Below are 27863 nucleotides of genomic sequence, written 5' to 3'. Positions count from 1 at the left end.
AACTTCAGCGGGGAAAAGATGGAAGACAATATTTACCTCAATTCAAAACAAAGACTTGCCTAAAGGACCATCTTGGGGAAAAAAACTTCACTTCAGACACTCCTTACAGCAAACCACTTTTCCCACAGAAAATTTTTTATGTTAACCCAGGTAAAACACTGGTGTATAAAACAAGCGTGCAAAGCAAATATATAGTGGTAAATCTGGAAGAAAAGTAATTTTAAGCAATTCTTTGGGGAACACGTAAATTTCACCATTCAAGACTAAACCTAAGTTACATAATAAGACAGATAAAGAATTGGTGGGGTGATGGTGGTGCGCACTTTTAAACCAGCACTCTGAAGGCAGGGGAAGTTGGACCTCTGTGACTTTAAGGCCAGCCTGGTCTGCAAGGAGAGTTCCAGAACAACCAGGACTTTACATAGAGAAACCCTGTCTTCAAACAAACAAAAAAGAATTTTGGGACAATAATCATCCGTGATGAGAACACACCCCATCTTACACAAATATATAGTACAAATGGGTTACGTTAAGGTGATTTCAGAAACCGCCAATTCTCTCCCAATCTCAAGGCAAAACTCATTTTTGTCAAAGAAACCCAAGTCTGGCAATTTTTAAAATCAAACATTCTACCAGAACACAATCCAGAGGCAGAAAGTGTTGCTAAGAGTCTTTGCTTTCCATAATTAAACAAAATGTCTCTAGCAGATGAGAACTGTATGTGCAGTAAAAGCCTGCAATCTGAGACCTGTCATGCAGCGTGTGTTCAGAACCAAAGGGTGCAGCAAAGCCTCCCAGAGAACAGCACAAGATTACCCCCAACACCTCACAGCCATTTGGGCTTGGTTCTGAATCAGTATTTGCTTGCTGCACATTTTGGAAATGTTCTGCTATTTCTATTCCTTTTTTTTTTTTTTTTTTTTTTTTTTTGCCAACCCCCCCACATTCAGTCACCAGCCCTATAGGAGTTTGTACCCACAGATTAGAAAGCTGAGCCTTTTCTTATCAGAAGGTCTTAATTATAATTTATCTCCTATGTTTAAAGTCTCTCAAAACAACAATTTGGACAAGTCACAATTCTAAGCCATTCTAATAAATTTCCTTTAGAAAAATTCAGTGATTAAAAAAAAAAACACTATGCTAATATCGTGGTGTTTTTCTTCTGTGGCACACATAGATTAAACATCAGCGTAGTATTTTTTTAAATAGAACTGGGACAAAAGATTTGAAGATAGTTAACAAAAGAAAATAAATGGCCTGTAGCTCATGAGAAAGAAGTATTCAAAATCAGAGCAATGCAAATTAAATCAGTGAAGCAGCACTTCCCATCCACTAGAGTGGCTCAAGTCAGAAATACTACTTGCTGTGAAGAGAGTCATGAGCCTCTACTCCTAAGAACCCTAAAATAATATTAACATCCATTAACAGAAAAATGTCTAAGCGGAAGCCTGGCCCTCCTGCAGACAAGACTCCTTCCTCAGCACTAAGCCCCTTAGCCTTAGACACAGTCTATGTCTTAGTTAGAATTTCCACTGCTGTGAAGAGACACCACAACCAAAGAAACTCGTATTAAAAACAAAACAAAACAAAAACCACTTAATTGGGGCTGGCTTAGTTTCAGAGGTTCAGCCCACTGTCAAGCACGGTAGTATGCCAATAGACATGGTGCCGGAGGAGCAAGTTCTACACCTTGATCCAAAGGCAGCAGAATGGGAACCCACCGCCCCCCAACCCCCGCTGCTGCCTCTGGCAGCCAGGAGGAGACTCTGATTCTACCCTGAAATATAAACTTGAGCTTATGTATGAGACCTCAAAGCCCGCCCCCACAGTAACACACTTCCTTCAACAAGGCCACACCCACTCTAACAGGCCACACCTCCTACAATGCAACTCCCTATGAGACAAGCATTCAAACAAGTGAATCCACAAGGGACGAACCTACTCAAAACCACCTGGCAGATACACAAGCACTCAGCCAGCACCCATGTAATGACCAGACAGAAAGTCAAGTGAAAACCCTAACGGAGCCCATGCTGGTTTGAGCACTAGATACTCAGTCAATTCAGCATCCAGCAGTCAGCCCCCACTTCACCATAGGGAGTGTCACAATCTTGGCAGGAATGGCAAGAGTCTAGAGACTTCTGGCTACCAGATTATATACTCCAAGAAACTGGGATTTCTGGGGAGATCCCATGTTGAGAAAGGGGAATGTTGTTGGTGACAGCCAGGAGGAACTTTCTGATAACCAGACTGCCTTTTGGGAGACACTGGAGCCTAGCCAATGATGGGTATGACCATACCTCAACCAGTGTTGCCTAGTTAAAGCACACCTTGTCTTACTATGTAGCCCTGGCTGACTTAGTGGAACTCACCTACCTCTGCCTCCAGAGAGCTACAACTAAAGTATACACCGCTATGGCGGGCTCCAACACCTACTGTTACCTGAACTTCCTATCAGAACTCTAGATGGGCACTGGATTTCTTTATTCCACCCTCTTCTCTATGTAGCCACATTAAATAAGTTCATTTTTATGCTTTTCACTGTGCCTCCTTTAACTGGCCTAGTAGGAACAGAGGTGGTCTAGGCTGATTTCTCAATGCTGCCCCAGACCCTGAGCCTAACAAATAAGGTAACAGCAGAAAACATCAAGGGAGACAAAGCAACTGCAATGTCATTTGTCTGGGTGATTGCAAGCTCTGACCGCACAGAACCAGCCTATGCAGTGAGAACTGACTCAGGGTAGGCATGTGTACACACAGAGAGGTCTGAGGAAAAGCCTCTCTGTTCTTTGACGTGGGGTCTCGGCCTGACCTTGGATTTCTGAAGTTCCAGTCGCTACCTTCTGGTCGCTGAGAAAAGGCAAGACTGGCCTGGCGGATGCAGTACTCAGGACAAAATTCAAAGGCTTCGTGCGCTGGGCAAGCATTACTGACTGCGCCTGCCCTCCGGCTTGGTTCTCATTATTCCATCTCAGCATGATTTCTGTGAATGGCTGGAGGGAAGTAATTAAGTAGCACAGGGCGGAGAATTCCACACCAAACTGCCTATTTGATGAGATGGCATGCAGGATTTTTTTGTTCATAGGACAAGGTGGGTTAGGGGCAATGAAGTCCATGCAAGTGAGCTTTTCCCCAAACTCTGCATCTTGGGGACACACTGCCCAGCAGAGTGAAAGCAGAGGGAACAGGTGGGGTGCCCACCAAGAGCCCTGTATCATCAGTCAGGGCATCTGCACCTTTACTTACAGGCCACTTAATTACAGCTGATTTCCCTGCAGCGTCATTTAGCTCCCCGTCCCAGCCTCTGTGCTGCACAGGTCTGGCATCTGCTCCACAGGAAGCCAAAGTCTTTTAAGATAAACTGTTCAAGCTTTGATTTTTTTTCTTTTTTTTTTTTTTTCTTTTCTTTTTTTCTTTTTTTTTGAGAGCAAAAAACACTGTATATGTTGGGCAGTGGTGGTGCACACCTTTAATCCCAGCACTTGGGGAGGTAGAGGCATCTATATCGGAGTTCCAGGTCAGCCTGGGCTACACAGAGAAACCCTGCCTCAAACAACAAACATCCCGTACATTTTTCTCAAGTTGATATGACAATATAGGAGTACCCCATGTGAAACATCTCTTGACATCTGAGTTGTGATGATCTCCTAGCACCCAGCAACACCATCTATTCAAATAATATCAGACCTAAGGGCTTGTGGCATGCCGTAACACCCACCCACACACAGATACACAACAAAGAATTTTTAAGGTACACATAAAAATCTTATGTATATGGTACTGAGGATTGAACCCAGAGCCTAGTGCATGCTAAACAAGTGCGCTACCACTGAGCTATCCACAGCCCCCTTTATTCTGATACCAAGTTGTTAAGGCTTTGCAACTTGCAACCCTTGTCCCCACTGTCACTCCCAGACTTGTCCCTGAAAAGGGCAAATATTTCTAAATTACTAGGGATGATTTTATCCTTTTCAATGGTTCTCAGACAGTACAATGTGACCAGAAAGCTGACACACATAGTGTGTTAACCCAGAATAGTAACTGCACCCTTCGTTCAGGGAATTTACAGGACTGGGTAAGATCAGAGGAACTAATTAATCCAGTAAATTCTAAAGCTGCCAACAAGTATTCAGTAGGCTAAGGAAAAAATTATCTCTCATGCTTCCCAAGTCAAGGCTTTAGTCTCTGAATCAGGATCCCAGGAGAAAGCTTCAGCTTTGTTCAATTACACATCTGACAGGATGAGCAGTAACAAGTTTACTTTCCCCGTATAAAAAGGAATTAATTCTGCTGAAGAAACAAGGTACCGCACAAGGCAGTAAGAGAATGTAGTCATAAAGGTACCAGTGGAAGGAATCAGGTGATTTCTAAATCACATCCTGTAACCCATGATTTCCCTCCTTGCTAGCTCTATGACTTCATACAAGGCTATCACACTCAATCCTGAGCAGTTAAACATGAGGTCTGTCTTACAGTAGTCCCAAGAATTCCTAACAGTTATTATCTAGCTTGTTAGAAAACAGACTTAAGGTTGGCTTCAGACCCTCGCACACGCTCCATTTAGCTGAGAACAATGAGTTCCTGGAAATGGAACTTGACTCTGAATCTGCTGAGTCTCCATGGAGACCCATTCCTGGCATTGCACCTTGGCAATGGTTTGATTCTTCCAGTCTTACCACATCTACCACAGTCAGGATCTGCCTGCCCATCAGCCTTCTGGATGTTCCTTACACAACTGCCAACAGAACCTTAAAGCCACAGAATAAGTCCTTATTGCCTGCAAGTCTTTACCTTGATTCTTTACGCACCTCTGAAGACTTCAGGAGCCTCAGACTTGCTCCTCTCATCACAGCCTACCTAACCAGCATTGATTGTTCCAAAAACCAAAGGTTTCACTTCAGAGGCTCTGGTTTCTTGTTAATGACAGCTGATTCTTCAGCCTCAAATGACTAGAATCCCCAGATTTTTCCCCCTTTCCCTCCTTCCCCTGAATACACTGTTATGTAACAGTTTCCTCCTCCTGTACTGAAACATTGTACTGAAACTTCCGATCCTGCAGGGAAGCTTTAAAAAACAAGAAGGTTGTTGGTGAAGTTCATGCCTTTAATACCAGCACTCTGGAGGTAGAGGTAAACAGATCTCTGAATTCAAAGCCAGACTTGTCTATATAGAGCGAGTTCCAGAGGAACCCTGTCTCAAAACAACAAACAAAAAAACCCAGGAAGTCCCTGAAACTGATCAGATTCACTAGGCCCCTCTGCAAGTGTAATAAAGACAGTGAAGCCAAGCTGCAAAGACTGAAACCAGATAAGCTGCCTGGCAGAAGAAACTAGCTGAGGTGCCTGAAAGATATTTGGCCAATTGAGGCACCTGGAAAGGACACTCTCCAAACCTATTTGAGATGCTGGCAGGCTGTGCTAATGTGTTCCAGGATGCCATGCAAGTAAGTTCATTCACACTAGGGTGGGCTTTGGTGTCATTTCTGCTCAAGAACTTCAAAGCTGCACCCCCTTTCCCAAACCCTGATTGTTTATTTTTTAATGAACTATATTTTATGCATTTGATTGTTTTACCTGCACGTATATATGTGTACCACATGGTTGCCTGGTGTCTAAGGCAGTCAGAAGAAGTTATCAAATTCCTTAAAATTGGTATTCCTGACAGTTGTTAGTTGCCATATGGTATGGGTGCTAGAAATCAGACCTAGGTTCTGGAAGAGCACTAGCAGCCCCCCACCACCAATAATACATAAACAGGGTAAAAGGTCAGAGCTCACATCTAGGTCTGAAAACCCACCAATCCCTGAGCTCAAAATCTCACTAATTCCCCACTCTGGAAAACTCTGGGGGGGGGGTGGCAAGCAACTATACAAAGCCGACCTTGAGCAGAAGCAGCCATCCTCAAGCCTTTCCCAATAAATCTCTTATGTGAGGTTTGTGATATTCCTTGACTCCCAACTGTCAGGACACCTTTTCCCTCAGAGCTGTACTGCTTACACTAATATTCCTATAAGTGAATAAAACTCATTGGTTTACCAAATTGGACCTTGGTCTGTCTTGGGTTCCATATCTGGGGTGAGTAGATGGAACCTGTTGTGTCTCCCAAGGTAAAGTTTTGTCACACAACATCCACAGATTCTTACATTATCACACAAACAACCCTCATGAGCTGTGTCTGAAATTTCAAAAGACAGGCTCCAATATCTGCAACTCTCTCAGCATCTTCCAGGTTGTTATAGAACCAAACACCAAGCATTCGAGGCTCTTCCAGTTTAAAAATTCCCAAATCTTCCACAACCTTCCCCAAAACAGCGTGGCCAGGTGTGTCATAGCAACAGCCTACTCTCAGGTACCAGTTCTGTCCTACTTTGCTTTCTATTGCTGTGATAAACACCATGATCAAAAGCAACTTGGAGAGAAAGGGTTTCTTTCAGCTTATAGTCTATCCCAAAGGGTTGTCCGGGCAGGAACCCAGAAGCAGGAACAAAAAGAAGAAAGAAAGAAAGAAAAGAAAGGAGAGGAAAAGAAGATGAGGGAGGAAAGGAAAAGAAAAGAGAAGGGAAAAAAAAAAAAAAAAAAAAAAAACAACCCAGGAACACAGGCCTTTAATCCCAGCACTTGGTAGGCAGAGGCAATTGGATATCCCTGTTTTCAAAACCTGCCTCAATGAGAGGGAGTTCCCACAAGTGGAAGATGATTAAGGCTAGCCTTGGTTACACAGAGCTACCTAATGAGTTCAAGGTTAGCCTGAACTGCATATGAGGGGGCGGGGAGAGAGAGAGAGAGAGAGAGAGAGAGAGAGAGAGAGAGAGAGAGAGAGAGAGAGAGACTGTTCACCTATACCTCCTCCCCTTTTCCAGTGCCATTCAAATGCACCAACATCCCTTTCTCTGCCTAGGAGAATGATTGGCTCACCCTGACAGTCCCTGAAAACTGTCACCAGTAGCCTTTGGGCAATGAGTGAGTTACTGGAGTATAAAGCTAAGAGATCCCTAGACACTCTGGTAACTGCAGGCTGGACCCCATGCTGGACTCTTGCTAGACAATATGGGTGCAGTTTTACGCAGGCCTGTTCCTTTTCAACAGACTTCTTCATTCCAACTGCCACAAGGCAACACTGTCTGGGGGGTTTAGTTCTCAAAAGTGACCTTATTAACAATTACTCAGAGCACAGAACTCTTTCATATTTGCTTCACTAGCTCATAAACTCCAATTTGACTGATAAACAAGATTAAGGACAGCCCCTGCACAAAGCCAGCCAAGTTTAAAAGCAAACAAACAAAAATAACATCCTTATTAGCAGGGTGAGAGGTACTGGGCATTAAATAAGTTGCTAGCCAAATACCACCTAGTTACATTGTCACTTAGTTTTAAGAAGCATGCCTGCGACCCCTGGACTAGACAGTCTTAGGCAAGAAGTCTGAGCTATGTAAGTAATACTCTTTCTCAAAATAATAATAATAATAACAAGGTGGAGGAGACAATAGTATGTTACTTCTCACATTATCTTACATCATCATTTTGGAAATTATCAAAATGTTTTAATTAAGGAAAAATTCCTGAGAAAATACATCGGAAATCCCAGCACCCAGGTGGAGGCAGAAGGATCAGAAGTTTGAGACCATTCTTGACTAAAATTGAGGCTAGCCTGGCCACTTGAAACCTGCCTCAAAAATTAAATAAATTAAGTGACTGAATAAACAAATAAAGTCAGTTCCTGCTCTACGGAGAAAATAAGAAAAGTCTGAAGTCTGTTGCCAAGGCTGACAGTCTGAGTTTGGTTCTCCCAAGACCCTCAGGGCAGGTCATAACTGTCCCCTGCATGTGTGCATGTGCTCGAACTAAATAAAAGTAATATCACTGGGTGTGGGGGCATACACCTTTAATCCCAACACTCAGGAATAAGAGCCAGGCAAATCTATGAATTTGAGGCTAGCCTGGTCTACAAAGCAAGTTCCAGGCCAGCCAGGGACATATTAATGAGACCCTGCCTCAAAAAAACACTTTTTAAGTAGGAAGGGAGGGAGAAAGGAAAGAAGGAAGGAGGGTGGAGGGAGGGAAGGAAGGAAACTCTGAAAATCCCAGCTCTAACTTCCAGGTATCCCATCATCCCAAAGCATCCACTGATGACAACAAAGGCAGCACCAGCCACGCCTTTCCCAGCTCCCTTGCTGAGATCTCTTGGTGCCTTCTCCTGGCAGCCAAGGCAGGCATAGAACTCAAAAACACATCCAAATGTGTCTTGAATTTGTGCTTTAGGCCCTTTCAGATTCAATGATTTAAAACGAGAACACGTTAACTATGGAGCTGAAAGTCCACAGGAAGCTGTGTTCCTACCTTTATAAACTAAGCTTTGCTGGACGTTTCAATACCAAGAGGGGACGAAATACACCTTAGGATGCTTCAGTCTTAGCCATGAGGCACTTCCAGCAAGCTACTTAGTACTTCAACAATAAACTCCAAGTGCAGTTTGAGAACATCTTTCATAGAGTTAAGAACATAATTTGAATTACATTCTTTCCAAAACACTTCTTCCTCAGCACCCTAAAAATTGTCAAAGTTGGGGTGTTTTTCAGTTCAGCTCACACACCAAATGTAACTATTGAAATATTTATCAACTTAATATTCAGTGGCTTTTACCATAAGCAACTGGGGGGGGGGGGCTTATTTCATCTTAGATTTCCAGATAACAGTCTATCATTGAGGGAACTCAAGGCAGGAACCAGGAGGCGGGATCTGAAGTCATTCAGTAGAATTCCTGTTACCTGTCTTCACTAGGGTGACGAATCTACTGCTCTGTGCTCAGATTTCTTCTACATCTGTCACTAGCCCTGAAGTCCCACAGTCATGCCCACTGGTCAATCTGATAAAAGCCATTCCTCAATAAAGATTCCTTATCTCCAGAAGACTCTAGCTTCAGTCCAAACAGAACAAAGGTAAAAGGTGTAACGGATTTTTTTTTTAATGTAAAACACCACACAGAAGACACACGCAAAGCTACCCTGTTAAAATGGATCCTTTTTGCCAAACACTGGGAAAAATAACTGAAATCACGTGGGACCTGCCAAGTGACACTTCAAAAGTAAAACTGTCTCAAGCTGATATTTTAAAGAGAACAAAGCCATGTGGTTAAGTCCTTGTTAGCTGTCTTCTCCAAATCTACTGCTCTCTCAGTTCAGAGATAGGGACACGATATTATAAACCTTCCAGTCCTCTGCCCCCTCCTTCGGTAATAAATACTTGGTACAATTTCTTGCTTGTAGCAGTTGTGTGATAAACCCTTATCAGATAGATACATTAATTAATTCCATAGAATAATTCATACACAAGAGCAAACGCAGAGAGTGATTCAGCAGAGACGGTCCTAAAATAGAGAGCTTTGCAGAGTTCAAAATTCGTAAACGATATTAAAGCATTATGGATTGGGTATAAGAAGATCAATGTCGTAAACTGCATAGCAGAGCTGAGAGTAATTTCACTTTCAAATGAGAACCTGAAGGAACAACAAATTCCAGTGACATCAGGAACAAGACGTTTTGCTTTTGTGAAAAGTAGGCTGCCAACAGAATTTTAATGGGATAAAAGTGAACTACCTGGGAAGCCATGGAGTCACATGTGATGCTGGTCTAGAATTAATTCCAGAGCAGCTTTCCTCTGCTTCCCAGACAGAGGGACTAAATCTTCCCTGGTGAACAATGCACCCTCTAAGACAACTAACTGCCCCTCTGGAATAAACAACACCAAGAGCTAGAAAGAACTAGACAGGGCTAAAACGACAGCTCAGTGTTCAAGAGAGCCTGTGTTCCATTCGCAGCACCCACATGGTGGCTCGCTACCATCTGTAACTCCGACTGTGGGATCTGGGGGCTTTTCCTTGTCTCCTCAGGCTATGGAATACACAGAGTCCACTTCCATGCAGGCAAAACACACATTAAAAAATATATTTTTTATGCAAAAAATGCTTAAAATCTGTACATTTATCTTTGTTTTGTAAAATAAAGTTGTTAAAAAATACATATTTTTTATGATTATATATATATATATGATTACTGAAACATGTTATTAAATGCATAGGACCACTGACTCCCTTATTTGAGTAGCTTGAAAATCAAAATAAATTAGAATACTTTTTAAAAAGTGACTAATACTGTAATTTTGTGGTAGAGCTTGTCAATCACACGAGACCCTGGGATCCACCCCTAGCACCAAACCTGATTTCCTGTCTGAACCCCAAACAGAACATAAAAGCCCTTCCCTGTGCCCCAAAGTGAAACTAACATTTCATGAAATTTCCCTTGTGCTTCAATTTAAAAAAAAACCAAAACAAACAACAACAACAACAAAAAAAAAAAAAATACCTGCTAGGTAGGCATAGACATGCCTAGAAAACAGCAAGAACTATTTATTTTAAAGACCCTCTCTTGAAACAACCAAAAAGAATAACTGTTATCAGTTAATTATAAATATTAATTAAGAAAGCATATTTTAAGGTACTTCGATTTTAAAAGTCAAATTTTGGTACTAACCAAAAATATTCAACACTAAGCATTCAAAAAAAATAACCCAGAGATCACATTTGGTATTGTGCATACACAGAAGCCAATTCCCATTTTCACAGGAAGAGCAATATCAGCTTCAGTTGTAAAGAGGCCAATCTATAGTCAAGAGCTGACAGTCACCTCAAACTAAATTCATGAAAAACTATTTAGAAAGAGAGAGACTTTGAGGGCCAGTAAGATGGCATAACTTGTTGTAAAGACCTGACACCAAACTATGCTTGTTCATGTATACACACACACACACACACACACACACACACACACAGTCTTTCTCACAAACATATACAATAAATAAACGTAAGTTTAAAACTCTAGTATATATACATATGTATATACTCTACTTTGAGAAGATTAAAATCAGTCTTTAAGATTTACTTCTAATTTTTAACTATATATGTGTCAATGTGTGTGCATCAAATGTGTATAGGTTCTGAAGGAAGAAAAGAGCTGAAGTTATAAGAAGCTATAAGCTGCCTGACACAGGTACTCAGAATCATCTGTAAGAACAGCACATAGTCCTAACTGCTGAGCCATCTCTCCAACTTTATTTTCTGGAAATGTTTTTCTACAATAATCTCTGCATATTAAAGTCAGGTCATCTAAAAACCAAAAAACCCACTAGAAACTATGAGGGCTTGAGAGTACTTAGTGCTTTAGTAGAGGACCCGGGTTCTATTCTTAGCACCGCACAATATTCTGTAACTCCTGGTCTAGGTGATCTGACACCTACTTCTGGCCTCAGCAGGCAGGAGACACATGCACACACCACACTCATGCACATACAGTCTCCATTCTGTAAGTCTAGTACAGTTTCTTCACCTTCTGATCCTGCTTTGCAACTGGGTAAAGGTGCCTTCTGGGTGACAAATGGCTTTGAGATGGTCACATAAACCATTATGTCAAGTTCTTTGCTCCCAAAATTTAAAAAAAAAAAAAAAATCCAATAGAAAACATCTTAGAGGGCTGACTTAGGTAAAAATATTCTGTAGCTAGGGTATGAAGGAAAGTAAAATGCTGTCTACCCAAATGAACGTTCCCAGCAGATTTAAAAACATACATTTTAAAATCTTAGCCAAAATAATAAAGTACTGTTGTGGGTTGTCCTGATGTTTGCATCCTGATGTTAATTCTGCGTCCTCAAGACGGGTTGCCCTGGAAGAGCATTCCACTGAGTCGTCAAATACTCAGGTGATCTCATTTGAACCTTCTCCCCATTTTCACTGTTCAATAAAAGCGAGAGGCTGTGATTGGGCACTGGAGGGGAAAGGTGGGACTGGAGGTTTCAGGTGGAAGGAGAGGAGAACGGGTGAAAGGGGAGGAGAGAGGATAAAAGAAGTGGAGGAAGCCTCGATGAACCTGAACCACAGGGCCAGGAGAAACCGCAAGTAGCAAGGAGTCTTATAGCTGGGGAATAAGTTAGTATAGTGTTGTGCCTGTCCATCTAGGCATATAGCTTACTATTATAATAACTGGATTGTGGGTTATTTTTTAGAATTATTTTATGTAGGAGTACACTACAGCTGTCTTCAAACACACCAGAAAGGGCATTGGATCCCATTTCATATGGTTGTGAGCCACCATGTGGTTGCTGGGAATTGAACTCAGGGCCTCTAGAAGAGCAGTCAGAGCTCTTAACCTCTGGGCCATCTCTCCAGCCAGGAATTTTGTGTTTTCATACGGGCTTATATGTTTTATTGGGGTTGGAAACTACAGCAACAAATTATTTCTTTAATTCCAGCACTTGGGAGGCAGAGGCAAGTGGAACTCTTTGAGACTGAAACCAGCCTGGTCCACTTAGTAAGCTCTAGGGCTACGTAGGAAGACCCTACCTCAAATAAATAAGTATAAAAATAAAGACATTGATTTGGGGCTGGGAAGATGGCTGAACAGATAAACCTGCAATCTAACCCAATCCTCAGAATCGGTATACTACAGTCTCCCAAGCAAGAGAGAACAGGCTCACACAAGTTCCCCTCTAACCTCACGCATACGAGGGCATATGCACTCACACACACATAAATGTAACTCATGATAATTTTTTTAAATGTGTCTCCAGGTTTTGACCCTCACATATAACATGTCTCTGCTACTGATGAAGTAACGGAATGGATAACAGAATTTATCCATGTCTGTTGTTGAATGCCCCCTACGTCCCCCCTGTAAACAACCCCAGATCAAACACGGAGTGGCTATCTGTGGAATACTAAACATGCTAAAATATGCTGGGACTCAATCACGCTTGCAACTAACAACTCTGAAAAAAAAAAAGATCATCAGCTCAGTATCTTCTTTGGCTTTCTAAAAACCTCCCTACGGCTCCTGCGTGAAGCCTTGAGAGGCAAGTAAACTCCAGGACAACAGCTCAGATGTGAAATCAGAGCTTTGGTGCACTGGTGCTCTTTGAAGTCTTTAAAGGATACTCAGTGTCTCTGAAGGCTGGCCTTGTCGCTGACTCTGGCATGTCTCTTGCCAGCAGTGTAGCAGCTGGGAGCTGTCAGCACAACAGCCTCTGTGCCGATTCCCGGTGGGGGCTGTGTGCTTCTCAGCTGGGAGGAGCCTTCAAGCATAATGACCTCCACCTCACTGCTGTCACCTGGCACCACCACACCCCTGTAACCTGGGCACCCTGAAGCCTCAATCCAAGCATCTGGAGATCAGGCCATGCATGTTCCCAGCACTCCCTCTGCTTCATCTTTGACACACGGGAATCAAGGCTCCAGAAGGTTGTGAACAATCAGCCTGGGCTCGTCCATGTGACTGGCAGGGACAAAGTAAGGTTCCCCCTGAGTACTTCAGCCTTCCAAAAGCTTGGCCCAAGACCTCGCTCTTCCAAACCTACCCCGTGGGTTTCAAGCACAACACACGCTTGCCACCCTCTCTCTTTCACTCTCACCCTCCAAGTTCTGTTTTCTCCACACAGAAACAAATACAGGAGAACAGAGATGTCCTAGCAACATGTCTTTATTTCTTGCACCTGAGGATATTACTCAACAGGTATTGCTGAATAAGTGACGTGTGAAAGTTGGGCCTGTGCATGTGGTCAGTTTGGGAAACAGCCTGCAGCGAAGAGGACCTGCACGTTGTTTTTGTGCTGTGTAGTTGTCCAAATCCACTAATTTTTCCAGTTCGAAATTCAACTTGCAGGTACTGGTGGTCACCAAGAGACCATCATCCCATGCCTGCTTGCCTAAGTGGAGTAAGAGGAGCCGGTAAATGTCTAACGTGCCAAATAATTTTTGTACAGCTGTGGAGCAGTTTTATCTGTTGGAAAAAGTTAAGAGTTGGGCAGACACAGCTTTATTAAACAGACACCATCCATTTGCCTAAATCACCAATCTCCAGCACTTGTGGGCATCCTCATGGGAAAATGAAGGGCCATATTATCTCTAGATGACCACTTAAAACTCACATACATGTGGGGCTGGAGAGATAGCTCAGTGGTTAAGAGCACTGACTGCTCTTCCAGAGGTCCTGAGTTCAAATCCCAGCAAGCACATGGTAACTCAACCAGCTGTAAAGAGATCTGATGCCCTTCTATGTGTCTGATAGCTACAGTATACTTATATATAATAAATAAATCTTAAAAAAACAAAAAATCCCACACATGGCTGGGAAGATGGCTCCATGAGTAAAAGTGCTTACTGTCCAAGCTTGATGGCCTGAGTAACTCTAGGACTCAGTGGAAGGAAAAACTAGCTCTCTGACTGCCATATGTCCACCCACTCACAAACCACACACGAGTGAGACAATTAACAGGATTTAAAATGTTAACAGCGGCACACCCACAAAGCACCTATAATTCACAATCAGAATTTTTCCAGAACTGTTATCCGTACGCACCACTGCCTGCTACCTATGTCCTAGGGATTCAGTGTGGTTTTGGCTCAGCTCTTGACAGCATTGTTTATAAACACAGAGCATAGAGGATGACCACTGGCTGTGATTCCCTGGCTTTAGGCCTGGTCCTGCACCACTTCCCCCTTGCCTATTTGCCTGGCCACTCCAAAGCCGTCAAAGAAATAGCATGTGAGGCTTAGCTTTCTGCCTGTATGTGGGGTGGAACTGCCAAAGCTAGAAGATGCATTACAGCTAGGAGCAGAGAGATGAAGATGCCACAGATTCAGAAACGCAGAAGCACGCTGCAGGTGGAAAGACCAACAGACATTTTGAGGAGTATCGGTTCCTGAAACTTGGCCACCTCAGCTACAACAGGAGCAACGGAGATGAATATATTTTGTCCTCTGTGTTCTGTGTCACAGTATTTCCTCTGCTACCCAGAAAAATACACTTCCATGGAGCAAACTATGAATATGCATGAGGATTTTACATCGTAAGCATTCAGTAAACACTTCTTGGATTAATGGGAAAATTTCCCTAGCCAAGGACATCTGCTGTGAATTTTAGAAACCCCTAAAGAGAGAAGGGAGGGGCTTGCTGCTTTGGCTGTTCCCGTTTGGTGAGGAGCCTGTGCTGACAATGACCAGACTATCATGGCCTCCACTAGAGTTTCTTCAGTAAGCTACTAGGATACACTCTAAATCATGGCAGACACGGAAAAACTTAAAAGGAGGGAGAACAAAGAAACTTAAAACGGGCTTCGGACGAAGCTCAGTCAGCAGAGTGCTTGCTGAGAGGAAGGCTTGATCCCCCAGCACTGTATAAACCAGGCCTGTAATCACAGCACGACAGAGGAAAAGACGGGGATAAAAGTTCAAAGTCATCCTTGGCTACCTATCAGCTTCAAGGTACACTGACCCACATGAATAAGACGCTGCCTCTAAAAACATAAATAAAGCAAAAAGTCCCGAGTCAGCCAATAATGACAACAGTAACCGTCACTATTAACTAATTTTCTTCAATAACTTAGAAAATAAAATTGTAAGATAAATCAAAGTTCTGTATCAACTATGAGATCCTGCAAATGACCAGATTTTGCAGCTGTGTTGAATTGCTTAAAAAATGTCTCAGCCGATGGACGGTGGTTGTCACACCTTTAATCCCAGTACTCAGGAGGCAAAGGCAGGTCTACAGACCTAGTCCCAGGACAGCCAGAACTACACAAATTAGTCTAGGATGGGTGAGGAACTCAGGAGGCAGAAGTAGGCAAATTTCTAGGAGTTCAAGTCTTACACACAGTGAGACTCTGCCATCACTGCCTACTTCCGAACAAAACAAATGTTCTTAGATGGGGGAGACTGTCCTTGTTATTAACAAAATGAGGAAGCCTTGCACTCTCATTTAATGGGAGGCTCTATTTAAATGATTTGATAATTGAAAACAGCTTTGGTATTCTGGCACCAAAGAGGTTCATAGGGAGATAAAATTCCTGCCTTTATCCAACTGTTTTTTTTTTTCTCATTGATTTCCCCAATTTTGAGTCTTACAGTTCTCTTTTTTTCATTTTACTTTTACTGGATTTCAAATGTTATCCCCTTCCCCAGTTTCCCCTACATAAACCTCCTATCCCATTCCCCCTCCCCCTGCTTCTATGAGGGTGCCCCTCCACCCTCCCACCCCTTCCCACCTCCCAGTCCTGACATTTCCCTACACTGGGGCATTGAACCTTGGCTGGCAGGACCAAGGGCTTCTCTTCCCACTGATGCCCAACAAGGCCATCTTCTGCTACGTATTGGATGGTGGTTTAGTCCCTAGGAGCTCTGGTTGGATGATATTGTTGTTCTTATGGGGTTGCAGACCCCTTCAGCTCCTTCAATCATTTCTCTAACTCCTCCACTGGGAACCCTGTCCTCAGTTCAATGGTTGGCTGTGAGTATTCGCCTCTGTATTTGTCATGATCTAGCAGAGCCTCTCAGGAGACAGCTATATCAGGCTCCTGTCAGCATGCACTTCTTGGCATCAGCAATATTGTCTGGGTTTGGTGGCCGTATATGGGGTCTTACAGTTTTCAATACACTAAAAGCCCATGTTCTCTTTTCTCTCTGGTTCCTTAACTAATAGAAGCTTCCTTTGGTATTTTTAATATCCCAGGGCATTAGCTACACAGTTCACCATATTTAGGAGATTTGGTTTTCATGGTATATCAGAATACAGTTCAAGTTTTTTTTTTTTTTTTTTTTTTTTTTTCAGTTCAAGTTTTAAAACAAAACAAAACCAGTAACAGCAAAACATACTGGTTGGATTGGGGTGGGAATTAAACCCTTACTGAGAAAGTCTGCTCCTGGTAGGAGTAAACCCCCCTAGCACAGCCATGATGCTAATTATAGCCCCTGGACAAAACAAGAGTGATCAAACATCTAATATGAACAGCAATTCAAAGATCCTAGTGTCTGCAGAAATTCAATTCACAGATTTAACAGGCTGCTATAAAAACATCAAGGGGTGGTGGTGGTGGCAGCACACACCTTTAATTGCAGCACTCAGGAGGCAGAGGCAGACGACTCTCAGGGAGCTGAAGGCCAGCCTGGTCTAGTTCCGGGATACCCAGGGCTACACAGAAAAACCCTGTCTTGAGAAAAAAAAATTTTTTAAAAGGATCTTTAGAGGTAAGAAAAAGTTTAGGACTAGAGATGTGGCTCAGTGCTTGCCTAGAGTTCGTGAAGCCCTTGGTTTAGTCCCAAGCATCACACGACACCAAGCACAGTGCTTTGTGCTTGTAACTCCAGAACTCGGGTGGAAGCAAACGGCTTAGACATTCAAGGTCATCCTCGGCTACACAGCAAGCTTTAGCAAAATCTGAGGGCAGAGCAGGCAAAACAGACACGCCTTCATATTTCCAAACCAAGACTACCACAAAAGTCTTCCTGCTCAGGAACAAATGCTAATGAAGATGATGGAGAAATGACTGGCACCTCGGACGTGGGAAAACTCACAAGGAAAGCTTTTTTCAAGAGTCTGGCATCTGCCCGAGATGTGAGAATAAGCAGGTACCACACATCCCAACAAGTTACACGCATCCAAAGGTGCTGAAAGCACGTCCCTGCAAAGAGCTGCTCATGAATGTGCATGGCAGCAAGATGCATGGAAATCCAAAGGTCCACTGAAGCTGTGTTACGCTGGCCCAACATTTGCACTTCTCAAATTCACGCACGGGGTCACACGTGTGAAGAAGTACGAAGACTCCATCCACGGTTGCTTCTGCGGCCGTTTGCAATAGAACCTAACCTGTTACTATACTACTGAAGAGGTGATTCAGCCATATAGTAGGACAGGACTAGGCAATTACACGGAGAACATTCTAATGGCTCAGCTGGTAAGAGAGCCTGCGACCAAGACTGATGATCTTAGTTCAGTTTTGGAAATTAACATGGTTGAAGAAGTGAATCAGTTCCCAATGGGCTGTCCTCTGACTTGTCACGGTAAAAGTGAAATATCCTGAGTATGTGTGTATGTCACTCCCTTCCCCTTCCCCAACACACATAAAGTAAAAGCAATTTTTTTAAAGTGAAGGATTAAAAAAGAAAGAAAAAGAAAGACCAAACTGCTCATATCTCATTTTGGTAATAGATCTCTGTGAGTTCAAAGCCACTCCTATCTAACCAGAGTCCCAGATCAGCCTACTACATAGTAAGACCCTCTTGTCAAAAAGCAAATAACAATAAAACAGTGAGTGATGGGGAAGTTGGAAGTGAAGGGACCAGCTGCCATTTGCTGAGCGTAGAGCCTTATTCCTCCCTCCCTCCATGCTACCTCTCACAAAGTAAGAAATGAAATCTAGACTACATAATGAGACCCATTGTTTTTAAAGGTGTGTGTGTGTTGTGAGGGTGCAGAGGGCAAAGTCCGGGTCCTAGCACCTAACCACCCATAACTCCAGGATGATGCGTCTTGCTGCCTCTTCTGGCACGGTATCCATGAGGTGCACAAAAATGTACTCAGGTACCCACACATAAAATTAAATCATTTAGATTAAAAAAAAAAAAAGCAATTCAACTTGTTTTGCAAACAGCACATAAGCAAACTGTTTTAGTGTCTTGGGCCATTTTTTGGTTTGGTTGATTTGTTTTTCTTTTAGGAAGCTGACTTATTCCCTGAAGGGCTGAAAACCTTGTCCCCTGGAGCTAGTTTAGTATCTTGCACTAAGTCTGGATGGCTTCGTTAGCAATGCTTGTAACTGGACAGTATTTTGATTTTGTGCATAGAATGTACCAGCTCCTTCAGTATTATTGACCTTTTAAAAAGTTATTTCTTTGATGACTTCCTTGGGAAGGCTTGCCAACTTACACTTTATCTCCATAAAAGAGAGATTTCCTCCAGTGACTGTGGTCAATATTCTTTTGGTTGGTCATAGCTCAGAGCTGAAGAGCTGGCCCTAGCAGGCACAAAGGCCCTGAGTGTCAGCTTCAGGGCCACTAACAATTTTTCTTAATGGGAACAACCACCTAAATCTTACAATTTTTTTTCTTTTGTTTTTGTTTTCTTTGGTGTTTTGAGACAAGATCTCTCTACATAGACCTATCTGTCTTAGAACTTGCCAGGCAGACGAGGCACCTTGAATTCTCAAAGGTCAATCGGATTACCTCCTGAAGACTAGAAGTAAAGGCGTGGGTTACCACACCCAGCCTTACAACTTTTCTTGTGGAAAACAACCACCTAAATATTCAACAGAGAACTGTCTAAAATGTTCACAAAACACTTAAATCTATAAATGTAGTTAAATTCATAAACGTTTTTATAGTTTAATCCTTTACAGCCATGTTCCCTTTGGCCTGTGTAGTATTTAAAATCAAATGAGATTTTGATCATACCAATTGGAGGCTAGCATTCTGCTAGGAGCAATGCAAAATCAACCGTGTGCCATCCTGCACGAGTTTGCAAAAGACAGATACACGTGTGCTGGTCCAGGATATTTCTGGAAAGATTCATGGGAACTTGGCAACACCAGTTACATTTAGAGGGCACTCCTTTGTCTTTGTCACCAACTTTTCTCAACATACTCTGCGTGTCTTCACAATTTAGAGCTATAAACGGATAAGCTTGCCTCATACAAAAATGCAGAAGGAATGTGCAGATGCCACCAGCACGAAGTCTACGTAAGAAACCTGGGCAAGCTGGTGTCTCCTCCTGCAGGGCCATTCACTGTAGACCTGGGCAGACACTAGTCAGGGGCTGTAGTTAAAACAACTCCTTCCTTTTCCTCCTTCAAACGCTAAGAAACCTTCCTTCTCTTCCAGCTCCCTTTAAAAATCGGTCTTACTTTCTAGTTGCCCATCAATCTAGAATATACTTTCTACTAAATTTCTATGTCTAAACACTTCCTAAATAAATAAAAGTTGAAGCCCAATCGAGCCCCACCTAGCAAAGTCCAAGTTCAAGACCTGGAAACCTTTTCTTAAAACCCCAAGAAGTGGACACCAATCCATCCCAGAAAAACGCGGCACCTTCCCTCAACCGCGCAGACAGCTATGCAGCTGACAACGCATTTCCACGTACATCAGTACAGCGAAAGCAAGCTCTGGCTTCTACATCAATCCCGGCAAACCGAGCATCTGCCAAATGTATTGCTTTCGTCTTCAAGAACTGAAGCTCCAAGAGGCACTAAGAAAAAATCACCCTCGAAAGCGGCTTTTCTACCTGCACCGAGCTGGCGGGGATTTCTCAAAAGTGACACTTCTCAGCTCTTAGTATGCTGGGTGGTTCAAACGCCATCAACGTGACACCTTTCTGGAGGCACGGGAGGGAGGGCAAAAATCCCTGAGGAGGCCTTAGAGGGCGCGATGGCGTGGGGGGGTGAGGGGGTGCCGGACGGCCAGGGGCTCGGGCGGGATCCCACGCGCTGCTAAGGCTCAGCGGGGCTTTGGGCCCTCGGGACAGCAAAGACCAGCGGGACTCAACAGAGGCTCGGACTCGCGTGGGGACAACCGCGCGGGCTTATCCCGGGGTGAGGTGGGTTCGAAGGCAGGGCCGCCCCGCTCCCGAGGCCGGGCATACTTGCAGAGGTGACCCCCTCGGCCCATCTCCCGTAAAGTTGCTACCGCAGGCGCGCGGGCGGCTAGAGGCTCGAGGAGGCGCGAGCCTCGTGGGGGTGTGGCGGGGCTCACCCGTGATGTCCAGGTACAGGTCGTCCTGCTGCTCCAGGCGGTGCAGTTCCTGCGGCGTGGAGCTGCGGCTCTTCTTCACGCCGGGAGAGGAGGACGAGCTGCGGCGTGAGCAGGGGGGCGCGGTGGCCCAAGCCGAGCGCCGCTCGCTCTTACGCTTCATGGAGGCGGCCGCGGCCCGTCAGGGGACCGCGACCATGGCCCGGCAACCCGGCCCGGGTCCTCGCGCTGCGTCTCCCGTCGCCCACGTCCCGGGGGCCCCACAGCGCTGGCCGGTGGCTGGAGCAAAGCGCGCGCTCCCTGGGACGCTGCTGCCGGGGCGTCCGAGCTCAGCGGGCCGCGACTCCCGGGGACCCCCAGGAGGGATGTTCCGTGGAGCTTCATTCACAAAAAGAAGGGCCCACAACCCTCCTCGGGGCCTGCCGGCTCGGGCCGTTCATTGGTCAGTGCTGCGTGACGTCACGCAACTGGAGCCTTCCTACAGGCAGGTACTCGGTGACGCCATAAAGAAAAGTCTGAGCGCTTCCGCCAATCGGGCAGAAAGCGTGTTGGCGACCCTCTTGGCGGGACCCCCTTAACTTTTGTCTCCTGTGCCCAGGTTTGACGCCCCAGTCCCCAGTTCCTCGAGTGAGTCCCCAAGTTCCTGCACAGCCCTCCCCTAAAAACTCCACTCCGGATCTTTGAGATGGATTTTTTTCCCTTTTTTTTTTTTAAGTGTTTCTTAAGTTTCCTTGTAATTCGCGCCAAGGGAGCCTTGTCATGGCCGCCTGCTAGGAGAGTGTAGCCTGCTGAAACGGTCCGCAGCTCTCTGGATGCAAGGCAGAGTGGACCTCAGAACTTAAGAAGTTCAGACCAGCGCTGTTTTCTCCCCCATCCGAACACAGCAATGAGGGCTTCTTAGCGTCGGTTAAAAACAAACAAAACAAAACAAAAAAAAACCACGTGGAGACGCGTTTTACCGCGGTGGCTTGCACCTTCCGACACCTCACCTCGGAACCCAGGAGCTGCGCTAACTCTTGCTGTGGATAGCCGAGGTGCCCACGGTCCGACTTAGCACGTGGCCGGCGGAGCCCTCGGACTTTTCTCCTTTGGGTCGGCAGGGATACAGCCCCATATTTTGCTACTGGGTTAAAAAGATATCAGATCTTTCTGGAACTTGACCATAGCTGCCATTTTGAAGAGCCCAGCTCCACGGTAGCATCATTTCCTTGGGCGAGGAGACTGGAAGCAGCCTTTAGAGTCGGTGGTCCCAAACTCCCCATCCGCAGGCCTGTTTGTCTACAGTGCTTTAACGTCTAGTCTGAAAGGGAAGTCAGAGTTAATGGAGATGAATTTCAGCCCCTTCTTCCCTCCCCCCCCAAGGAACCTCTCAGAAATGCAAATTTCACGGAGTTCCTCCCCACTTAGGGTCCTTTTGGCTTCTTTTGTTTTGAGGCCTTTAATTAAGTCAGCTAAGGAGGAAAAGATAAGATATGGGATGGCCTTTCTTAGCCAGTGGCCATTAGGAAGAACCTGTGTGTTCAACTTTCGGGTTTCCATAAGGGTATCAAAAGAAGGCCTTGCATTTAAAATGTTTTTAGTGGAGGCAAGAATATTTGCCCAGGAAGAGAAGGCCCTACACACTGTTCCAAGGACTCATAGTAAAAGGCCACCGGAAGTCACGATCAGAAATTATAAGAATAGATTTTTTTAAATCCCCACTGTAATCTATAATCCATAGGATTTTACATGGAAGAAAGTATTCTAACAGACTATTTGTCGTATACACAGACCGGTTTGGGCTAAAATGGGATTCCAGGTGTGAGCCACCCCAGGCACCTAACTGAATCTCCCTCTCTCTACCTCCCCCTCCCCCCTTCTGTGTGTGTGTGTGTGTGTGTGTGTGTAACGTGTTCATTTTTTTTGAGCTTTTGGGTCTCCAACCTTGTTTGCGATGGACAAAGATCTACCAGCAAGCCACATTCCTGGCCCACGTGCATTACTTTTTGAAACTGGCTTAGTTAAATGTCTAACAGCCAAGTAGTTTCCATACATCAGTTGATTTTCTCTCATCTTCAAATTGAACGTTTTGACTAGATTCTAGCCACTAGAAGTCCTAACAAAATGCACATAGTTTAAAGGGGGAAAACCTTAGGTGTAAATAGTTACACCATGTACGAATTTTCCTCCTACTTTTCAAATACATAGTTATGATCCTGCTGAAGTAATGTATTTAAAAACAAGGCTTTTGATTACTCCTCATTATTCAGATAAGTTTTGGGAAACTAGCAGTCCATGTACTATTCGTCACTTGGGTATGGCCACACTGCCTGCACTTGAAGGTGGAGGCGAGGGGAACAGGACTTCAAGGTTATCCTCTGCTACATAAGGAGTTGGAAGCCAGCCAAGGTTACAACCAGTTCCTATCTCCAAAAAAGAAAAAAAAGACCTGTCAGATGGTACAGGGAGGAAATTCACTTACCAGTAAGTATGACAACCTGAGTTCAATCCCTGGGAACCCATTTATTAGAAGTTCCCACAAGCTGTCTTTAACACAAATCTCCTCCACACATATTAAGGAAATAAGTAAATGTAGCCCTCAAACTCTATGTTTTGTTTTCCTGTCATGTTTAGACAGTGGCAGAAAAATACATTAGCTGATTTTCCGTGTGTGTGTGTGTGTGTGTGTGTGTGTGTGTGTGTGTGTGTGTGAGACATTTCCTTTGAATTGTCTAATTTCTCTCAGCAAGCTGGCCCCTGGGCTCTGAGAATTTGGCTATTCAGGAAAAAAAAAACTGAGTTTGCTTGCATGAGTACATTATTGTTCATTGAGTGGTCACTGGTCATTGGATTATGGATAATTTTTGGCCCAAGGATATTATCCATGACAGTGTGGACAGGGAACATTATTGGGGACCTGAGAAGGAGAAGCCCCTCACTCTGGAATATGACTAAAATTTCTCAGCAGCTGAGAGTCAAGAATTTCAGGCTGGGCCTGGAGAGATGTCTGAGCAGTGAACTGTGACAGCTGCTATTTCAGAGTACCTCAGTTTGGTTTCCAGGACTCAGGTCAGGCTGGTCATACCTGCCTGTAATTCCAGCTCGGGGATCTGGCTACCTAGGCACCTTCATTCACATACAGCTACCCACCAGTGCATGTAAGAAAATAAAAAGAAATAGACCTTTTTAACAATAATAATAATAATAAAAGAGTTCCAGGCTGGGATCTGGTTTTAGCCTTGGCTGGCTTCTAGATGGTGCAGTGGGTAAAGTGTCTGCATGTAACAGTGAGGACTTGAATCTGGATTCCCAGTACCCATGTAAAAAACTGGATACGTATCTATAATCCCAGCACTGGGGAGACAAAAACAGTAGAGTTTCTAGTGCCCGGTGGAAATGGGCTAGCTGAATCAGTGGAAACTACATAAAGACAAAATTCCAACACGCTATTTGCTGGAAAGGTTCCAAATTGGACAACGTATTTCTTTTATGTAGAAATATTGTCAGGGGCTGGTGAGATTCTCTATTTAAAATAAACTGAGATGGCCCTGTGTCAAGCTCACTGGCTGCTCTTCCAGAAGACCCAGGTTAAAATTGTTCCCACATGGCAGCTCATTACTATCTGCATTCCTCCAGTTCCAGGGGATCTGACGTCATCACACAGACAGGCACGCAGGCAAAACACCAACGCACATAAAAAACATTTAAAGCGTTTTCATAAATAAGCTTTTTTCCTGCTGGGCATGAGGACACACACTTTTAATCCCAGTCCTTGGGATGAGGCAGGAGAAACACTGTGAATCTGAGGCCAGCCTGGGCTACTTTGTGAGTTCCAGGTCAACTGGATATAGAGTGAGCAGTATCTCAAAATCCAAAGTAAATTAATTTCTTTTCTTGAGACAGGGTAGCTAGATAGATCTTGAGACTAGATAGCTCTAGTTGTCCTGGATTTTGGAACTGGCTGTGTAGACTAAGATGGCCTCAAACTCATAGATAACTGCCTGCCCCTGCCTCCCAAGTGCCGGTGAGAAATACACCATGTTTGGCTCAAAGTAATTTGGGGCTAGAGGTGCTTTTTGAGACAGGGTTTTTCTGTAGAATAGCTCTGGCTGTCCTGGAACTTGCTTTGTAGACCCAAGTGTCCTCGAACTTCCAAAATTCAGTTTGCTGCTACCTCCCTAGTGCTGGGATTAAAGGCATGAGCGGCCACACCAAGCTCTCGAAGTAAATTCTTTTAAAAAGTATAATCAGCATGTGATCAGCACGAAGATTTCGCAGGGTTTTGCTGGTACTCCGAAGGCCCGTGTGTCAAAGGGTCAGTTACCGGAGGCATGCCATTATAGGGAACTGTGAGACATGGGATTTTTATTTTTCTTGGCTGTGACGTAAGCAGCTTTATTCTACATATCATTCTCATCATAATCTATTGTCTCACCCATGGCCCCAAAGCAACGGGCCAACCAAACTTAAGCATCTAAAACTGTAAAGCAAAATACCTTTTCTTCTTTTTAAGTTGATTATCTCGGGTATTTTCTCACAGGAATAAAAATCCAACACAGTAGGTGTTCATTCCGTGAGTTGTAAATTTACATCTTTATTTATTTATTTATTTATTTTAATTTTTGACTTGGTTTGGTGTTTTGTTTTGAAACAGGTTCTATGTAGCTCTGTCCTGGTGCTCACTATGTAGACCAGGATGACCTCAAGCTCCATCTGATATCATGTAGGGGTTCCCAAAGAGTCTTTTAAAAATACCACCCGTTATGGTTTAAATATGATTTGACCGTATCTCCCAAAGATTTGCATGTTGGGGGCTTGCTGTTCTTCATGGCATATTGGTATGATGAAACCTTTCAGAGAAGAGATTACTGGGAAGCCAGGAGGTCTGGGGCACCACCCTCATAAGGATTAAGGCAGATCTCCTGGGTTATTATAGGAGAGGGTTGGCACTTCCCACCAATCTCTCTTCTGCCTGTGACACTTGCTGCTCTTACACTGCAGCCATTGTTAAGCTGCCCACCAGGAGATCCTTCACCACTTCTCCAGTCCATACTGGACTATGCCTCAAGTGCTGTGATATAAGGTATGTGCCATTTCCCTTGGCTTGTTGCAATGCTGGTGAACTTAAAACAGTGTGAACTAAACAAACCCTGTGTCTGTCTGTCTGTCTGTCTGTCTGTTTAAAATACCCAGCTCCTCTGACATTACGTCACAGCAGTAGACCATGAGCTAAGAACCCTCCATGCAGACATGTGCATGATTCCCTGTGTCAGAACTCCATCAAGACCACATCTAGACATCCCCCTGCCTCTGCTTGCTGCTCTCCATGTCAGAGGCATCTTCTGGCAATATTTTGGCTTCTGAAATTTATTTCTGGCACTCTCATCCTGACCGAGTTGGATCAGCTCTTCTGGCTGAGTCCTGGTCCTCTAAACATACTGGGTTCCGACAGTCTCTCTTGAACTCTGCAAAAGTGGCTGCCGATCCAAGTTGACGCTGCCTGTAGGTCCAGCTGCCAAGCCAGGCCGCCTCCCCCCAGGGCAGTACACAACCAGCTTCACGGTCCTAATCAGCAAAGATAATCAGGTAATTAGAGATAGCTAACCACCTCCTTTACCCACACACTACACACATTTTTCTTGCCAACTATTACAGAACAAGAGAGACATTCTTGTCTAACTCCTCACTGACAAGGAAGAAACTGAAAGGCATCAATTTCAAGTCTGGAACTTATTCTTCATCAACGGTTGTGTGTTGTGGCTAGGAAGAACATTCTTGTAGACTTTTTGGTTTGAGAAGAGAACTAACTACCAATTCGAATACAGTGATTTTTCTCTGTGTCTTTTTTTTTTCTTTTTTCTTTTTCTTTTTTTTTTTTTTTATTAAAGCCCCTTCTTGAGGAGGAAATCCTAACCACCCCTGGGTCTTCATTCGCTCACGGAGGCTGGAAGAAGGCCTCAAATCCCTTGGAGCCTGAGTTCTAAGAGGCAGTAATCTACCATACATGTTCTGGGATACGAACTCTGGACACATAACTACTGAACCACCCCAGCCCTGTTCTATTTTTAAATGCAGTCATGTGTTAGAGGTTATGGGGGGGAAAAGTCCAAAGGTTAAGGAACCCTTAACATAGACAATCTACTTCTGAAAATTAGTGAAAGTGACATGTTTTCTGTGTGCCTGTGCTTGACTTAGTGTTTGTGTGCATGTGTATGTGTATGTTTGTATGTTTGTGTGCATTTATGTAAGTACACGCATGCACCTATGCCATTGTGTGTGGTGGCCAGAGGCTGACATGTCTTTTCCCAGTTAATTCTGTCTTTTTTATATTAATTAAAATTTTTTAATTTCTTACATTTTATGTGCATGGATATTTTTCCTGCATTTATGATTGGGAACCTCTTGCATGCCTGGTGCCTGTGGACATCTGGAGAGGACATTGAATCCTCTGGAACTGGGCTTACAGATAGTTGTGAGCTACCATATAGAATAGAACCCTGTTTCTTTAGAAGAAAGTATTTGGAAGAAAGAAAGCCAATGTTTTGAGCCATCTCCCCAGTCCCTCCACTTTTATGTTCTGAGGCTAAGTCCCTCACTGAATCAGAAGTTCATCTGTCTCAGTGGCTGGCTGGCTACTGAGCTTCAGAGATCCACCTGCCTCCACCCTTACACTCCCTTGCAGGAAACACATTGGTTTCTACAGATGTGTCCTATTGTTTCTTCACCACAGAGATCCTCCTGACTGCTTAGTCCCCATCCCTACTGGATTTGGGGGTATGTGGTTTTGTTTGAGTCAGTGCCACTGCAACCCTGGATGGCCTGGTACTCTATAAAGTTCTGTTTGCCTCTGCCTCAAGTGCTAGGATTTTAATGGATGTTGTGTGGTTGGATTGAAAGCCTGGGGTTCTCCATCCACAAACTCAGTTCTCAGTCGAGGGAAGTGATACATTTTCCCCCCTCTCCTGGGAAAGTGTCAAGTGCTTATGTTTAAATGTGGTGGTCTCTGGAACTCAATTTTAATGTCCTAAAATCCAAACAATTATGGACCGTTTGTGTGGGTAGACAAATTTGAAGTGCTGGGGGACCAAATCGACAGTCACAGGAAGCTAGGCAAGAGCTCAACCACTGAGGTACAATACTAACCCTCTTTGTCAGTTTTAAGACAGGGTCTCACCAAGTGGCACAGTCTGGTCTTGAGCGAGACATTCTCTCTTGTCCTCTGTATAGAAGAGAGTGCTATGTTCCCACACAGTGCTTGGAAATAAAAAGCTACTCCCCATTTACATTAAGGCAGTGAACGCGTTCCTGTATGGCATTTTAAGTCCTGATGG

The 27863-nt window shown here is 44.1% G+C and overlaps 2 protein-coding genes across 4 annotated transcripts in view; both read right to left on the bottom strand.

Moving 5' to 3' along the window:
- The window catches only part of CDC14B (cell division cycle 14B), a gene marked incomplete at its 5' end in the record, with an annotated part of 75650 nt that extends 54922 nt beyond the window's left edge, over nt 1-20728 (bottom strand). For 2 of the 3 annotated variants that reach the window (XM_080938526.1, XM_080938527.1), the window contains one exon: nt 20557-20716. In XM_080938526.1, the coding sequence (XP_080794652.1) occupies nt 20557-20716 (160 nt within the window). Of the gene's footprint in view, nt 1-20556 lie in introns of all 3 variants that reach the window. The other variant, XM_080938529.1, reaches the window with a different exon arrangement.
- A 928-nt stretch (nt 20729-21656) lies between these two features.
- Nucleotides 21657-27863, bottom strand: part of PRXL2C (peroxiredoxin like 2C) — a 29426-nt gene continuing 23219 nt past the window's right edge. The window contains exon 6 of the mRNA XM_080936814.1: nt 21657-21853. Within this exon, the coding sequence (XP_080792940.1) occupies nt 21849-21853 (5 nt within the window). The 3' untranslated portion in view covers nt 21657-21848. The remainder of the gene's footprint in view (nt 21854-27863) is intronic.

This window comes from Micromys minutus (assembly GCF_963924665.1).
Source record: "Micromys minutus genome assembly, chromosome: 1".
NCBI lineage: Eukaryota > Metazoa > Chordata > Mammalia > Rodentia > Muridae > Micromys > Micromys minutus.
This window is presented reverse-complemented; position numbering and strand designations above follow the sequence as displayed.